The 16421-nt window shown below is 53.1% G+C and overlaps 7 protein-coding genes and 1 non-coding gene across 8 annotated transcripts; 4 read left to right on the plus strand and 4 right to left on the minus strand.

The window, feature by feature from the left end:
* Window positions 1–216: 216 nt before the first annotated feature.
* On the plus strand, window positions 217–1405 carry BJX68DRAFT_260974 (uncharacterized protein; the record flags this gene model as incomplete). Its single annotated transcript, XM_071044022.1, has 2 exons — window positions 217–433; window positions 489–1405. 2 exons carry the CDS (start codon window positions 217–219, stop codon window positions 1403–1405), a joined length of 1134 nt encoding a protein of 377 aa, XP_070904695.1.
* Window positions 1406–1958: 553 nt separating this feature from the next.
* Window positions 1959–4311, plus strand: BJX68DRAFT_224167 (cytochrome P450). Its single transcript, XM_071038227.1, has 5 exons — window positions 1959–2311; window positions 2358–2466; window positions 2520–2536; window positions 2590–3313; window positions 3375–4311. Exons 1-5 carry the CDS (start codon window positions 1992–1994, stop codon window positions 3852–3854), a joined length of 1650 nt encoding a protein of 549 aa, XP_070904696.1. The 5' UTR covers window positions 1959–1991; the 3' UTR covers window positions 3855–4311.
* Window positions 4312–4950: 639 nt separating this feature from the next.
* BJX68DRAFT_224172 (uncharacterized protein) lies at window positions 4951–5206 on the plus strand. The gene has a single exon (XM_071038228.1). The coding sequence runs from the start codon at window positions 4988–4990 to the stop codon at window positions 5144–5146; it is 159 nt and encodes a 52-aa protein (XP_070904697.1). The 5' UTR covers window positions 4951–4987; the 3' UTR covers window positions 5147–5206.
* Window positions 5207–5784: 578 nt separating this feature from the next.
* Window positions 5785–7526, minus strand: BJX68DRAFT_251850 (glycosyltransferase like family 2-domain-containing protein; the record flags this gene model as incomplete). The annotated part of the gene is made up of 5 exons (XM_071042461.1): window positions 5785–6024; window positions 6084–6275; window positions 6333–6963; window positions 7018–7233; window positions 7288–7526. The coding sequence occupies 5 exons, from the start codon at window positions 7524–7526 to the stop codon at window positions 5785–5787; spliced, it is 1518 nt and encodes a 505-aa protein (XP_070904698.1).
* A 3276-nt stretch (window positions 7527–10802) lies between these two features.
* Window positions 10803–10895, minus strand: BJX68DRAFT_t14. The gene has a single exon. It is a non-coding gene; the product is annotated as a tRNA-Asp (tRNA).
* A 655-nt stretch (window positions 10896–11550) lies between these two features.
* On the minus strand, window positions 11551–12089 carry BJX68DRAFT_260979 (uncharacterized protein; the record flags this gene model as incomplete). Its single annotated transcript, XM_071044023.1, has 2 exons — window positions 11551–11838; window positions 11928–12089. The coding sequence occupies 2 exons, from the start codon at window positions 12087–12089 to the stop codon at window positions 11551–11553; spliced, it is 450 nt and encodes a 149-aa protein (XP_070904699.1).
* Window positions 12090–13629: 1540 nt separating this feature from the next.
* On the plus strand, window positions 13630–14820 carry BJX68DRAFT_260980 (uncharacterized protein; the record flags this gene model as incomplete). Its single annotated transcript, XM_071044024.1, has 1 exon — window positions 13630–14820. One exon carries the CDS (start codon window positions 13630–13632, stop codon window positions 14818–14820), a length of 1191 nt encoding a protein of 396 aa, XP_070904700.1.
* Window positions 14821–15464: 644 nt separating this feature from the next.
* BJX68DRAFT_260981 (uncharacterized protein) lies at window positions 15465–16379 on the minus strand (the record flags this gene model as incomplete). The annotated part of the gene is made up of 1 exon (XM_071044025.1): window positions 15465–16379. The coding sequence occupies one exon, from the start codon at window positions 16377–16379 to the stop codon at window positions 15465–15467; it is 915 nt and encodes a 304-aa protein (XP_070904701.1).
* Window positions 16380–16421: the final 42 nt, after the last annotated feature.

Raw genomic sequence — 16421 nt, forward strand, 5'->3', positions numbered from 1 at the left:
ATGTCAGAGGAGAGGAGAATTATTCCGCCCTTGCCGTTTTATTCGGACCTGATGTCACTGGTGGTGGCATGGTCGCCTGCTCAAAGTTTGTTTTGCCCCTGATGACTGTTTACCCAGGGAGCTGCTTCCACCCCGCACGTCAGCCCCTCCAACATCGCCAGCGACTTGCCCGTCTCTGACCAAGATACACCAATGTCTCCTCACTACAAATGCAACATGAGCTTCATGCCGACATGGGGCCACGGGATGAACTGCTTCCTGTGCGGGATGATGATTCAGGCAGGTGACCGGAGATTCAAAGGCCTCGCCATCCCCGAGCGAAAGGATTGGGCTGAAAAGGAGCTCAAGGGGGACCACCTAGTGCCGGCCCCCGAGGTCGAGGAGACCGCCTTTGGCAAGCTATCTACCCAGTGGGGCCATTTCTTCCGCGCGAGTGAGCAATTCGACCCTTGGCCTGCCGAAGAGGCGCCGATGCTGACCCTGCTTAGTTGTGGAAGGTCCTCCAGACTCGACACTGGCACTCACTGGCATCGGCTTCCGAGAAAATGATAGCAAAGCGGTTGTCCCAGCGTCTCCGGGAAAAGCGTGCATCGTCGCTCCGAGCTGTGCGTCGCATGGAAAGCGGCAGTGCAAGGTGTTCCGAGCCCGTGGGTGGCGGATATTCCCTCTCGATGTTAATTATAGCAATATGCGCTTCGGATACCCGGTCCATGCCCATTGCTGGATGCTGGTGGGCCACGTCATTGGACTGGAAGTCGTCGAGAACAACCTGCGCGTTTTCTGCGAGACAATGTACGAGTACTGGAGCAAACACGCACAGCATTGGCAGGCGAATCCGTCTCATCCCACTGATCCCGCATGTCGGTATATCTGGCGCCAGCCTGGGGTCCGTCAGCTAGAGGCAAAGGCCAGATGCCCTTGGAGTGCAAAATCGCACGCGTCCGACAGCCCACTCCATCTGCCGAAAGTACAGAAGATGATTCGGCAAGTGGCGTCTCGATCGGAAAAGGCCAGCCGAGTAGGCTATCCGGCCCGGTCCCCGGTGCATCTGCCGCTCGAGATTCGGATTATGATCATCGACGAGCTGTATATGCTTCCCAATTTCAGCCGCAACGACGTGAGGGGTGTGCGGAGAGCCCCGCGCGCTCTTGGGTGGAAACTGCCTGACAGATACTGGATCTCCCGATGTAGCATGGATCTGGGGCTCGACGTGGTGGGCATTCCGAATATCGACAAGGTGGCTGACTGGGGGAAGTTTTGCACGACGCTGGGATACAACCTGGCTGGGAGCAAGTGGTGGTGTGTGAGTGGCCTGGCGCTTCGAGAAAGCATACTGGATCGGTTGAGGACTGTTCAGGAGAGATTCTTGAAGAGGGTCAATAGTGAGGCGGACGTAGTGGAATAAGCGATGCTTTCAACAGGAGCAATCAACTGTTTGGCATTCGTCTGTCCGAGACAAAGCAACAACGCAACAACCCTGGTCGATTCTTGTTTGCACGCAAACGACCACCAACGTAAAAACGATGGTCGCGATAAGCAGGAAATGGGTGGACTAGATCCTGAAAGCAACCTAAGCTTGACTGTTAATTCTCATATTGTTTGTTGCTCAGTGATCACACAATTGGGTGGTCAGCGTCGAACATCGGGTATTGACGATTTATACCCCGGTATTACTGGAAGAAAGGCACGTTAGTCAACAAATCCTCTGGCATTAGTTAGTGAAGATCCGAATCCTTGGCCAAAGTAGACGAAATAGCCTATCAGTATCGCTGTCAGCCAGGCACCACCTGCAAGAGACCCACAGCTCGTAAACGGAGGCTGAGAGCTGAGCATCCTGGGGCCAAAATGGGCGAATCAGCTGGCAGATAAAGAAAGATTGTTTGGTAACACGGATGAGTGGGACCCTCAGCAACTTTGTTAAATAAAGCCTGCGGACCACTTTTTGCCAAAGGTTCGTCCTCCATCCTCGCCACGCCAACTTGTTCGCCGTGATGGCGTTCAGCTTCCTGGCCGCGACAGCGACATTGCTGGTCGCATTTTATATTTATAAGTTCTTCTCCTTCCTGCGCTTCTACCGCCATGCACGGCAAACAGGCTTTCCAGTTTTTGTCTCGCCCGTCTTCTCCAAAAGTATCCCGTGGATGATCCTGGGCCCGGCCCTGCAGCCTGTATACAAGAAATACCTGCCACACTGGATCTTCGACCGACTCGAGGTCTGCGCCCATGGATGGGAGTTTCGCAACAAGCGCGCATATCACGACCGCCTCGGCGACGTGTTTATTCTTGTCACCCCCGACGAGTGTTCGGTCTGGTGAGCGAATCGAGGCTGTTGAGCGGATCAGTTCTGATGAGACCAGGATTGCGGACCCCACCCTCGCGCTCAGCATGCTCCAGAGACGAAATGATTTCCCCCAAGCGCCCATTGTCGCCAAGATTATGGGGTTCCTCGGTTCGAATGTGTTTTGTGTGAGTTTCCCGGCTGTAGCGGTTCCCGTGGACTAGATTCTGACTCGCGACAGGCAAATGGTGATGAATGGTGAGTTGGTCATTGTATCTCCTCGTACCCCTGAATCGGCACTAAGCGGATAGGAAACGACATCGCCGCATGTTCGCATCCAATCTGGACGAACGGATTAGCAGGACCGTGTGGACGGAGAGCAAAGTGCAGGCCCAGGATATGTTCAAGTACATCGTCGACAACCCTGGGAATCAAACGCTGGACGGGCTGAAGAGCGTGGCAATCAACGTGATCGGGCAAGCTGGCTTCAGCCAGAAAGAGCACTGGACACCGGGGTTGCGGGCTCGCCTGGGGGCAGCGACGACTGGCAAGGCCGCCTATTTTGAGACGCTCTCGCTGATTACCCAGATGTTCCTCGAGGCGGCGTTGCTTCCAACCAAGTTTATGAAGCTGCCCATCATGTCGCGTGGGTTGCAGCTGCTGGGGTATCACATGGAGCGAACCCCAGAGTATGTGCAGGAAGTGCTTAACGAGGAACGCAATGCTACAGAGAAGGCGGGCGGTTCTCGCAGTAATTTCCTCAGCCTGCTGCTGCAGCTGTCCGACGAGGACCGACGATCCGGACAGAGCCAGTTTTCGCTATCCGACGACGAAATCAGCGGCAGTTTGTTCATCTTCACCACGGCAGGGTACGAAACAACCGCAAACACCATGGGCTATTCGGTCAGCTTCCTCGCCGCATACCCACAGTGGCAGGACTGGATTCGCGAAGAGCTGCATGGTCTTTCTGACGATCCATCGACGTGGAAGTACGAAGAGGTCTTTCCAAAATGCCGACGGACCCTTGCGTTGATGGTGCGATCTTAACCCCTGTCCAACCCCTGTTAGCCCCAGCCTTTTTAATCTGTACATGTAGCTCGAAACCCTCCGCCTCTTCCCTCCAGTCCTCCACACAACCCGTGCAGTTCTCGAACCTCAAGAACTCATCGATGCGACCGGAAAGACCCACTTGTTGATGCCGCCGATGGACATCTATGCATGCCAACTCAGCCTGCACCTCGACCGCAGGATCTGGGGCGACGACGCAGATGAGTTCCGACCCAGCCGATGGATCGACGAGGCCGGCCAGCTCATCACCCCAGAAAAGGGCACGTACATCCCCTGGTCTGGCGGGCCGAGAATCTGTCCCGGAATGAAGATGTCGCAGGTTGAGTTTGTCGCGACCATGGCAACCCTCTTTCGGAATGGAAAATGCGAGCCCCTACCGACAGACGGGGTGGACTCGCCGCAGCTGTTGCGAGAGAGGCTGCTGGATCTGACTCGAGATTCTGTGAGCAAACTGGCGCTGTCGATGAGGAATCCTGATGGGGTGCAACTGCGGTGGACGGCTGTGTAGTCTACACATGATCAGTTTTGTGCGCCTGTTGAAGGCAACGCCCAATGACTGTGTAAGCTGTATAAATAGTGATAATCCATCAATCGCGACTGGCAACGCCGACTCTGCCTGGCTAGCCGCGAGACCGTCGTTGTGGCTTACCTGATAAGTCAACCCTCAATTACTTGACAATCCCACTCTCCGGCATTTCCTTGTCACAGAGTCTAATCGACAGTGATTGCAGTAGCCACTGTGCGGAGCGACGCAAAGAGGCCGACGCAGGAGAGCAAGTGATGGAAAGCGAGTTGTTGGTCTCTGCGCGGCTTAGCGTAGACAACGTAGGTCCTGTAGAGAAATTTAATTGATGCCGAGCGATATCTTGGTGAAACTTTCACCGTATCGATGTGGATTACTATAAAGAGATGCTCGTTGTTTATGAGGACGAATCGACAGGACGCAACGTTTCCACGGAGGTGATGAGAATCGGCCTCCGGCCATCCGTCGCGCCTTCCCCAACAGGCCGAGCAGATGTCCACAGCGCTGAGGCGGCAAGCACCCGGGACTGCAGGTGATGGGGACGAGGCGGCGTCGATATGGCTGTTTGAGCGGTCGCATTAGATGCTCAAGGAAATCCTCAATGCCCATTGTCGCAGGAGTAGTGAGTCAGTCACCATTCCCCTTCAAAACAAAGGATTGCAGACGGCATGTGTGGCGGCCTTTCATTGTTATTAGCACAACCTCGATCAAAGGGCTTTCTTTCAAATGGCCATTGATGCCGTTATTCATTGTTACCATTGCAAGATATAAACCGCCCTCTTCATCCTGTGCCGTATCCAACACAAGTCCTCCGCCCTCCCCGTGCAGCATCATATCCTCTCGCCTGATCACCATCCAACGCATATCCCAAGTCCCAGCACAGCCCGAGATAATCAAGTCCACCAATCGTTAATCATGGTCTCCCCCGAACGCGAAATCATCAACGCCCTAAAACTCGACAACCCCTCAGCTCTCTCCAAAGTCCTCCCCAGAATCCGCGCCTCCCCCCGCGAATATGAACTAGTCGAGCTGATCCTCTACGAAACAGCAAGCAACGGCTACCTGAAGAGCTACCAGCTCGTCGCGGAGCAGGTCTTTCGGCGCGCCGTCGACGTCAAATGGTCGATGCGGATCCCGCCTGCGATTCGCGCGTCGATTCGCAAGGGGCATCGTGCTGTTGCAGACGATCTTGTCGCGAGGATCTTGGATATGGCACATCCGGAGCCGCGGCGGTTCTTGATGGTTTGTGCGTTCCATTGTGCGGTTGCGGCGGATAATACGTCGATTGTCGAGAGGATTCTCAGGGAGGATATTCTGTATGCTGAGTTTCAGAAGGCGATGAGTGGTGCCGCGGAGAGTTGCAGCATGGAGGTTATGACGATGCTGCTTGATGACCTGATCGATGACAAGAAGACGCACAGCCGCGCTCCTTGGATCGAGTCCAAGACAGAAGAGGAGATCCAGCATAGTGTTCATCTCTTACAGGCGCAATGCCTGATGACCGCCCTCTGCAGCGCGATCAGGGCCGGGGCCCATGAGGTCGCGGCATTTCTGCTGCAGCCGTATCTTGAGTGTCTCGAGAACATCAATCCGGTCTCTCACGAGAACTTTAACAAGACGGAGATCTTTACGGGCCTTGATGACGAGGTGTACCTCCTCCTCGGGCGTGAGGAGTGCAAAAAGCTTCTCGCGGCGGGCGTTCCAGTCTTTGCTGGGAAGCGTATTGATCGGTGCCTGAAGATGGACATTATGCCCTAAAAAGGCTGATATCTCTCCAACTTGGTGGTATCGTTCTGTCAAATAATTTGTTCGCGGTCGCTATAAGAATTTCATTCTATAGATATGCAATGATATCTTTTCCACAACGTAGACAGTAAGGTATATACTCAATATGCTTCGGCTCGGAATTCCACATTCACTCTTCTCGGAATGATCCACTTCTACGCCCACTTCTCCGACTCTGATACCTTCTACTAATATCTCTGGCCACTCCTTGACCACTCCGTATCGCATTCTGCAAAGTCAAAACCAGACCAACCGCCTTGTGATCCTCCGTAAGCTTCGGATGGCGTTGCGCGAAATATCGCCCGTACTTGAACAGCGCCCAGTAGCAGCTGCCCACATTGATAAAGCTGATGATGATCTTGTACGGCATCTAGCCACGCAAATCAGCGCTAGCCCCGGTGGAGTCGTAGGATGAAGCAGGGAACGTACATAGAATCCCAGCACGGTGAACATGCTCACACGCTCATTCTTGCGTCGAAGGTGAAACTCGTTGAAAATAAGGACCTGGAGCAGGTAGAGACCCAGTATACCAAAGGACATGGCGACGCAGAACCATGGCTGGACGATGAGTGAGACTGGGAGGATGAACGGGGTCAACAGGTATAGGATTGTTTCGTACACCTGGATCTTCCAGGTTAACTGGAGTTATCTTATTAGGTAAAGGGGAGTATGCCATACCTCTTGCCACACGAATATCTTCGTCCCCACTTCCCATCCTCCCAATTTCCACGATCCGAATATATAAGAGATATTGTGCCACACGCCCGTCGTCGTAAAGAAATTCCACCGTGTAAACCGCTGTCGAAAGACGGTCATCTCACTAAACCCTCCTCTCTCCCCGTTCTTCTCCGCAAATAGTAAAGTAGGTGGTGTGCTTGTTTCTACAAACACAGCACTGCACATCTGAATCCGCCCGCCTAACCTGCGACACGAGTCGCTAAGAAACCAATCCTCGCTAATGGAGAATCCAGGGTGATGCTCCAAGGTCTTCTGTAGAAATGTGCGATCCCAGAGAGAGATTGCCCCATGTGGAAAAGTCGCACTACCGACCGTGGCCGAGAAACAGCGCTGTAGCCCGGCGAGTTTGTATTCCAGGTCTTGCGCTTTCTGGCACCATGTTGCCTCGTTCATTTCAAGACCTGCAGCTTTTATCGTGTAGCCGATGCATCGCGTGCTATCAGATAGGCGAGAGGCGACGACAATAAAGTTTGGTGGAAGCACACAGTCGTCGTCCATGACGAGGACGGAGCGAAACCGGTTGACGGCGTAGCACCCAACGAACAGTGCAACGATCTTCGAACCGACCGGACTCTAGATGTGGTTCACTCCGTACTCCCGGCAGATTTCCTCGGTGTTGTCCAACGGCGTGGAGGAGTTTCCGTTGGCAACTATGTAGATGTTCTCTGCTGGAAAGACCTTCAGTGCCGCCTCGAGTGTCTTGCCGAGTATAGGCGCGGATCGATAGGTTGGGATGAGGAGAGCCGTGTTGAGGGCTCTAGGCTCGATATTCCGTTGCTCGTAATACTCTGGGCCTGGTGCATCGTCCTCGAAGATGATGAGGAGCGGAGTATAGGTGTAACTAATAACGTAGTTAGCAAGACTCCTGGCTCGTAGCAGATAGAGTGCAACACACAAGACTAGTATCGCAATGACAATAGCCCACCCTCCCTGGAACACAAACTTGTGTCGCATGATCCAGTACAGCCAGAAGACTGCGCCTTTCCAGAGCGGCATCCCAATGAGGACGAAGTATACAAAGGCGATGAAGAGTGTGTAGATGCCATACTCTATCAGAACCTTGGACCAGAAGCCGCGCTGATGCTTAATGTCCACCAGCCGCGCCATGCTGTAGAAACTCCGGCTTGTGTGCATGCTGCCACGTGTATCCTGGTAAGGAGTCTCGTCGCACCCCGTCTGCTCCCTGATCGCGTCTCTCCAATGAAGCTTTAAAGACCGTTCGAGGCCCTGTGGGAGGACCGCCGCGTTGCACGGTCCCAATTGATGCGGTGGTTGTTTATCCTGTTGTTGTTTGAGAAGTGGCTGAACGGCTGACAGGGCAACTGGTTCTTTCAAGTTATAGGCTGGTCCTGGCGATACCTGGTGCCGTCTTGGGTCGGGTGCGGGTGCCATTCTTGGTGTCCATCAATATAGAACGAGTCGCTCTTCTAGAAGCTGTAGGTGTAGGGTCTCGCGGATTTTTTCGGAGTAGAGCCCAGTCTTGTATCGACAGGCGGCGGACTGGTACCTGCCGGCAGTGCACAACGTCTGACAGTTACTCAATCACATACGCTGTCACCTTTTTGCTATTTCCTTGGAAAAGATATCCATCCAAGGCATACAAGCATATCTTCCAAACGGGGCCTGGACTCCAAGTCCCGGTAGGGTTACGGGCCGTACCACAAACAGGTACTAGTACATTCCTTCCCCCCCCCTTGCACAGCTGCAACATGATTGAGCCGGAGATATAATCCCGACACCACAAGTCGCCTCACTTGGAGCATACCGAGTGGTTCGGTCGCACTAAGCATTCTGTCGCGAGTCGCTTCAATGCCCTATGCACCCTCACTATTCGCCACATTCATGGCTACATACTTCATTGGTCGTACAATAGGCAACCTCCTTTTGCTTGCTCCGGCGAGGCTGCTCTAGAGCGGACTCCAGCCGGTGCTCCCCGCGAGCCTTAAGCAACGACTAGCATCGTTGGCATCGGCTATTCCTGTGTCTCTGCGTTTCCAGCCGCACGGTTGCTACTGGCGAAACCAGTTTGAGAAGCCCTTAAATATGGGTGGGCATTGCATGGAGGCTACGAGATTTGGCCTTCCACGTGTGTCAATGGCTATCCCGCGATCACAACGCATGTTGCCCAAGGAATCTACCAATACAAGAAGCCGACTCCTCTGGACTACTCGACGGTGCGCGGAGAACTCGGTGTGTGAGCAAGAGGACCACGGCTGTTTCGGTAAAACACATCCAATATATCTGGATGAGGGTCGCCTAGCTCCAAAATCAGACCTGGGATATTGGACAGCGGTCCCCAGGCCACTCCTCAACTCCCTTTCTCTAGCTGCACGCTCATGGAGACGGTGTGCCCAAAGAGCCCTTGGCATCTGGCTTTGATATTTCAATAATTGAATGAATGGCGTTGCGCAGCGCAAAAACTGCCCCTGAATCAACTCTGGCTGTCCGTCCTCGTGCCCAATGAGTGTGCTTGGAAAACATCTCCGTGGCAGACCTGGCGATCACTCTGAGACACTTCATATTCCCTCTTACCTTCTCCGCTCACCGCTGTTGCGATTGCATTGAATATGTCCTTTTGCCGCAATGAACATCCTGTGGCGTCCGTAGATCTCACAGTTCGTTGCCGAGTTGGTGATGCCACCCAACGCTTCAGCTAGCTAGGTTGCCTGTTCTCCAACGGGTAAATATTCCATGACCATCATGATATGAGCGCCATATGTACTATCTGCGACTATTAGGGATGCCATGCACATGCTGCCCGATAGAGGTTATCACGGGGATTGCTGTGATTGTATAAAGTTCCTCAAGTGACGCTGCCCATTGCTGATTGATATTTCACAGGCGCAAGCGCTCTGCATCCCAAGACAAAATGACCGCTCTGTGCGAAACGAATAACCAGGTACGACCCCTGGATTTGATACGGTATGTCTTCCATCCTGCCACGACACGCCCAAGGCTGTTGACATTTCCTCATCTGTAGTAGGGAAAATGGGATTGCACAAGAGGCCACAGATCTCTGTCTAGCGTTGGAGGAATATTTCGGAGCCGTGAGTAAGGACTGGAGGCCTACGCCAGGGTTTAACTGAATGCGTGCACTGACTCACATTAGCTCTCAAGACGAAGCGAATCCTTGACCTTGCTTATTCGGCAGCTTCAGTGTGAGGTTTCATGCAGACAACGCGACAACGTTATGCCGCAGGACTGGGGAAATCTGGGAGGGATCATTGACACGATCGATGCAACGATGAATTTGCAGCTGGAGATCCTCCTCAGAATACAAGAGATGCTACTGAAACTGGCGGTTCTTGCAGGCCAAGGAGGGAGAGACAGGGCGGGCCGGCCTCGCTTGTAGGGCTCGACGTGGAGGCTCCGAGTTCCTGCGAAGGAAGGACCTTAATTCTTTTTCTTTTCGACTTTTGTCAGCAATCGCTATCTCCAGGGCATTACAATATACACTATCTAATATATCAATCTATGCGACTGCCCGGTCCTCATTAACGGAGCCTAACTATGGCACGGCCTACTCCTTCTCGTTCATGCCGTTCAACCAGAGCTTTCCGCGGAGGCTAACTTCCTTTTGGTTGTGAACGTTCTTTTAGACGAGCCACGGAACAGGGAGGCACCGTCGTAACCTTCAAATAGAAGCAGCTGACTACGATATAATGTGAATAGCAGTGTACTATTGCTGCGTGAAAGGTGTGGAGACTAGTCTCACAGTACAGGTGAGCCAAGTGTAGCAGTAATAGTATTACGATCAACCAACCGGTTTAGATTTAGTAAGACGTGACAATAACAGCAATTGGAAAATACTTCCGGAAACCTTGACATCCCAGCCCACTCGACGTGTGGTAACTGATATATCAGGCCTCCGCTTCTCATGGTCACGTCGGCCAAGGCAAACGCAACCTTTGCTCCTATATTTCATAACATGGCACGTCCGAATTCATGTCCTTGGTACTATACTTATGACCTACCAGAATCCGCTATCGTCTGGTTGTAACCCGTTGGCTGTTCATGCGGGCGACTCCTTGCAGGCCCCTTGCCTGCATGAGCACGCCAATCGAAAACGGCGGAAGAATGAAGCAGCAGATGTAGAAGGGCTGACCATGTTTCTCCGGCTCTTCACCATCAGCTTCCGGTGATCCCGCGTTCCTTCTTTTCTAGTTTACGCCCGGTGTATGGTCGATCCGGAGCTCCGGGACCCCGAATGAAAAATTGTGCACGGAGCAAACGGGAGACTGTCTGCAAGGGGCAGAGACTGGTTTTATGTCCAAAACGCAACCATCCTCGTGTGTAACATCGGCGAAACACCTACAGTTGCGCCTGCTAACCAGGTTTCTCAAAGCAACAACTTTGAGTAATCGCTGGATCCACAATTAATCCGCCCCAACCAGAGAAAAAAAAAAAAGTCTCCCCGACTGGGAGTCGAACCCAGGTCTCCCGCGCTTGTGATCACATTCGTAATCTGACAAGCGGAAATCATGACCGTTAGACCATCGAGGACTGAATATCTCCTTGGCAACTTTACACACTACATAAGCTAAATTATGCCAATGCCAAGCGTGATTTCTCCTCTTCTTCGCCAGGGCGCGAAGGGCAGCTCAACAACCCCTGTAAGAACTGCCCCCACAACTAAACACCATCCTCACCACCAGCTACCTCACCACCAGCTACATGATTACGGGGATAGGAAAATTTGAATACATTACTAGCTCTGCTGCGCTTTCAATATGTTCTCCACACTACCAATAATGATAATCAACTTGTCAAACTTTTGGTCACGAAATATATATATCGCGCCCTCGAAAACCCTGTGGGGTGGATACAACTCTTACACCTCATGCATTCTAATGCTCTAGCCCGAGTGCCTGGCTGCCTTTACTTAAATAGTTGGCCTGCTTGTGACGAAAAAGCTGTGGAGTGCCAGTGAAAGCCCAGTCCGAGGATACTTCCATGGTACGGCACTGCAGCCATCTGGAGATTGAAAACCTCTTGAATGATAGATATATGCAGCATCTTCGAGACTCACACGGCAATTAGCCTTATACCTTCACTTAAGACGGGCGCAGGAAATAGGTTGCATTAGAATATATTGTGCTTGATCATCCAGTACGCTGCAATTTTCCTAGCATAACCAAGAAAGAACATCCTATCCATGTCACAACCACGGCTCACCATCCAGGCCCGGGAACCGCTGCAACTGCTCGGATCGCTTACAGTTAAACTTGGACAACCGCTCGTTCTTCGCACACGTAACCGTATCAACATGCACCCACAGCTCGTCACACGCATTCAGCTCAACTGTGATCTTGCCCTTTAGGGCTTGTAAATGCAGGTCAATCTCCATCGCGTGGTTCGCCATCCCATGGAAGACGCCAAGGTCTGTCCCGCTTATTTCGATGCCGAGGATTGTTTCCGAGGTTATGGGGTCGATTGAGCCGGTTATCTAGAACAGTTTAATTAGGACAGGGGCCGTATAAGGGGGGTCAGATGGCGAGGAGCTGAAGGAGAGAGGGGGAAGCTGGGGAGGCGTACGTGGAAGGCATCATTGATTGTCACATTGATTGGGTGTCTATCACTCCTTTGCGAAAACGATGATAGCGATAGACACCGTTTGTTTTCGACTTGTTGGACCCTGTATGTGCCGTCCTCTTGGCGGGTCTTCTGGACCACGAGCGCTACAAGAAGAAATTCCATGGTCAGTGCACGGTAACTGCAAATGGGTCGTCTCAATCGGATTTGATCATACCGGCGTGATACATAATGGGACCCAAGCTTCCCCTATTCCTGTTATTGTGATTGAGGGGTCTTGTTGCTTATATTCAAGCATCGCACGGACTTTATAGCAAGCAGTATACGTAGTGTTTGGCATGGCGATGGTCCTCCCCTAGAAAACGGGCAAGGACATTTGAGTAAGGTAGTATTGCATTCCTCTGCACACATCTCACTTTCCTAATTGCGATATTGGACTCTCTGAATATCACTCAAGAACCCTAGCAGTTTACGCCCTAACAGTTCAGACTAAACGCAACAACCAGTGTAAGGGGGTACGCATTGACTTACGACCCAAGACGTTACATTCCCGGAAATTAGATCAGACGAACAATGCCTACTCCTAATAGGGCCACAGTAGAATTCGGCCTTCACCTGTACTTCTATCAGGATGCGACCGGCATGCGCGGCACAAAGTAGTCTAGGCTACGCAGCTACGGTAGAGGTGGTACAAGGCGTAGCTCCAGCGCTGCCAAGCTGCGCGATGATTCAGATGATCATCGACCCTCCCATTTGCCGTAGAAACGATCTCTTCTCGACGAAAGTAGTCGGGCGGCGTCTATATTGAGTAATGTAAGGCCCTAAGAATGTGCGCTCGGGACCGGACGAGGGTGGTTGTACAACCTAGCTAGCTGATGGCGGACAACCCTTGGTGAGAAATATGACTGTAACACCCCGGAATTTTTCTCCAAAGCCAATAGCGTCGTGGTGGGGCCGACGAGTGGCTGTATTATTGGCGTGCTCCGCACGAATAAGAGGCAATATAGAGGAATGCGGGAATGTGGATGCAGCACCCAAGGCCCGGGTGGCTGGCCAGGTGGCTGGCCAGGTGTCGAGGTAGGGTTGAGGTGACGATCTATCACCCTGTTGGGGTCTGGTATGTGTGACAAGGGCCGGCCCGGAATTTTAATGAGGTAATGCAATTGCCCTGCTTAGTCTACCTACAAGGCCGCTAAACCATGGCACATGTGATATGTCAACCTGCTACAACGTGGATCGATCTATCACTCCTCGGTTAACTGCCAATTGCATACATCCCCCCGACTGGTTATGGCAAGCCACGGTATTCTGACCTCTTTGCACAGACGCAAGTGAGCTCCCCCGGATATCATTTCCGAAGGGATTTGCCCAGGGCTGCATTCGGTCACCTCCTAGTATATACCTAGAACTGGATGCGGCTGGTGGATTCGGTCATCGTGAGATCTGCTTATAGCTTCCAATACGCGAGATTGGCCGACACTTATTTACCTCATTTAATATCTTCTGGGAACAATCTTTACACAATGCTGCACCCGGTATCCGGATGCCCGCGTGGAAGGGCCTCATATTCACTACTCCTGTTTGCAAGCACTGTAAACCCACAGAGAAAGTGTATAAAGCAACCCCGAGTTTTTCTTTATCAGTACTAGAAGTCAATCCCTTAAACGCAAATCCAAACTAAAGCATTCTCCCATCAACCATCACCATGAAGTACTGCAGTTACGCAACCCTCGGAATGCTTGGCTCTGCCCTTGCATTGCCTACCCCTCCCGAGTCCTCTTGTCCATCGTCTGCATCTGCAATCACTACCACGGGGACTCCCCTAGGCTTCCCTGGCTTTCCCGGCTTTCCGGGCTTTCCGGGTTTCCCAGGCCTTTCCGGATTCCAAGCGCCTGCCACTACCAGCGACGAGAAATCTGCTGTGAATCACAATCCGCCTGGGTTTGGTGGCTTTGGTGGCTTCCCAGGCGCATTTGGCTTTCCAGGCTTTGGCGGTCTTCCAGCCAGCTCAGGCATTGTCAACGCCCCACGCTCCGATGCCTGCTCATCACCTTCAGCTGCTGCCGGTGATGACGGCCGCTCTACCGATGCCACTCACCCCGCTGATTCGAAGGCGGAGTCGGACCCGCCAGCTGCAACACAGTCGGGATTTCCAGGGCTTCCAGGATTTCCAGGATTTCCAGGATTCCCAGGATTCGCAGGGTTTCCGGGCCAAGGCGCCGCGCCCTCTGGTGGGGTGAGCTTCCCCGGATTTCCTGGCTTTGGAGCTCAGGGCGGCGCACCGTTCAGCACTCCTGGTGGCTTTGGTTTTCCAGGATTCCCAAGCTTTCCATCCCAAGGAGTTGCGCCATCTGGTACTGGGGGCCCCTTTGCGTTCCCTGGATTCCCCAACTTCCCAACCCAGGGCAGCGCACCCTCCACCGCCGCCGCTCCACAAGGCTTCCCAGCTGTCCCCGGCATGGCCGGTTCAAATCCCTTGTTGACCCCCGAGACGGCTACCGACCCCGCCTCCGCGCCGGCAAACCCCCTCGTCCCCGGCGCCCAACGCGGCGCGGCACTCCCATCCACAGCGGCCGCCGAAGCAGCCACGACAACCACATCCAGCTCAGGAACAACCGCACCAACGGGCATCCCGGGCTTTCCTGGTCCTATTGCTGTCCCCCCTGGCCTTTCGGGCGCCGCGGGCCTTCCGGATTTCTTAGGCTTCCCTGGTGTCCTGCCCGATGCTGGTGGTGCACTGCCCACGCCTGCAGCGGCTGGTGGGGAGGCAGACGCGTCCGCCGAGGAGCCGGCCGTGGCTGCGAATGGCTTCACCGGTCTGGGTGGTATTCCTGTCCCGTCTGCCGGTGCAAACTTGCCGTTGCCGAGTAGTATACTTAACCTTGGCGAGAACTAGAGTTGGCCCTGTGGTGCGGGCTGCCTAGACCAACCGGCCAGTTTGGCTCCTGCAAACATTCGATAGAGTTATGTTTGACCCGTCGAAGGCCAAAAACCTGTGTGATGACAGGTTTCCCTGAATTCATGGGTTATGTCTTTTGTCTAAGGATCATGTTTATCTGATCCTGATTCTTATTTTGTGCAGCCTTTTTTTCCTTTCTCGTTCTTTTTTTTTTTTTTATCCTTTAGTCATTTCAGGTAGAGAAGTCAGACGCTAGAGCTTAGGGTTAGTTATGGTATTGTTTCGTCATCGCATTTCTGCAAGGCAAGGCTTATGGAGACTACATGTGCTTGAAATTATACCGACGATTCGCCTTCAAGAGGTTAGACACTCTAAGCTTTTTACTTAGACCATAGTTTAGCAGAGCCTGGCTACTATACGCTATTCTTATCGGGAAGACTCATTGGCTGTCTTTTTTCTAAAGAATCCAAGTATCCCCAACCGACATCGGCTGGTCATAAGGCCATCCTGAATGGCATCCCTGGCTCACGGCTACATATCGTATCCAAGTTCTCAATGCACTTTCTCCTCAGAGCCAATATTCCCCTCTTGGCTAAGCTGACATGCTCCCAGTACCCCGAATAAAAGAAGAAACGAATCCATCAAACAAACGTCTCATCCGGTACAACAACAGCCCAAATACTCGCCCCACCATCCACTCCCGTCCCACTCGTCGCAACATACAACCCCCCCGAAGTCCCAAACGCCGCAGAAGTTGGCGCAGGGATATCATCCACAACGACCTCAGCTGTCCCCGCATTAATATCGACACGAACAACAGTGTTCTTCTCAAAGTTCGTGACGAAGGCAGCATCGGTCCAGTAAGCCAGTGCGAAATCGTCTGCGCCGACGAGTACCTCGCCGCTGGCGATTATTTCGGCCTCGCTAGCTGGGGAGCCGGTTACGGGGTCGATTGCGACGCGGCTGAATGTGCCTTCCAGCGTGTTTGTGTAGTACAGGTATGGAGCGCGGTACTTGAGGCCGTTGATGCCGACGGCAAACGCAGCGCCGGAAAGGACCTTGTCAGCGACGCCGGTTTCTAGGTTGATTCGGACGATACCGCCGACGAGGGTATCTGTCGCAAGAACAATCGTCGACGAGATAGCGGTAAGACCATTCAGAAGCTCGGAGCCGGCCACGCCCTCGATGACTTTGCTCGCCGTGGGATTCCCACTGGCTTGAAGGGTCCAGACTGAGACTGTCGTCGCATCGTTGACTTCGTTGAGCGTTAAGACAGCGTATCTATCGGCAGCGAGCTCAGCGATTCCAGTGGCATTAGTTGCCTCGGGGAAAGTGTAGATCGTGCGAGGACCGCCGTGCTGATGCGAGGGATCGACTTCTTGGACAATGGGGCTATCGAGCCTGGTTAGGCGTGTGTACCATGAGAGGCTGCCGCGCTGAGAGATATTCTCTATCCAGGTTCCTGGTGCGAGCTGGTAGGCTTTTCTCGCGGTGTATAGCTCGCCGAGGACAGCGGGGGTTGCTGCGAGCAGCGCGAGGAGGGTAGCGGCGTGCATCGTTGGTGAGGGCGATGTCTTGGGAAATCGTCGTGGAGTCTC

The sequence above is a fragment of the Aspergillus pseudodeflectus genome (assembly GCF_044049435.1).
Source record: "Aspergillus pseudodeflectus strain CBS 756.74 chromosome Unknown BJX68scaffold_2, whole genome shotgun sequence".
NCBI classification, from domain to species: domain Eukaryota; kingdom Fungi; phylum Ascomycota; class Eurotiomycetes; order Eurotiales; family Aspergillaceae; genus Aspergillus; species Aspergillus pseudodeflectus.

What these genes read in the sequence shown, in the direction of transcription:
- BJX68DRAFT_224167 (XM_071038227.1), top strand. Translation starts at nt 1,992, where the DNA reads ATGGCGTTCAGCTTCCTGGCCGCGACAGCGACATTGCTGGTCGCATTT. An exon ending in CCCGACGAGTGTTCGGTCTG is followed by an intron (nt 2,312 to 2,357) that starts GTGAGCGAATCG and finishes TGATGAGACCAG; the next exon opens with GATTGCGGACCCCACCCTCG. An exon ending in GACGGACCCTTGCGTTGATG is followed by an intron (nt 3,314 to 3,374) that starts GTGCGATCTTAA and finishes CTGTACATGTAG; the next exon opens with CTCGAAACCCTCCGCCTCTT.
- BJX68DRAFT_224172 (XM_071038228.1), top strand. Translation starts at nt 4,988, where the DNA reads ATGGTCGATGCGGATCCCGCCTGCGATTCGCGCGTCGATTCGCAAGGG.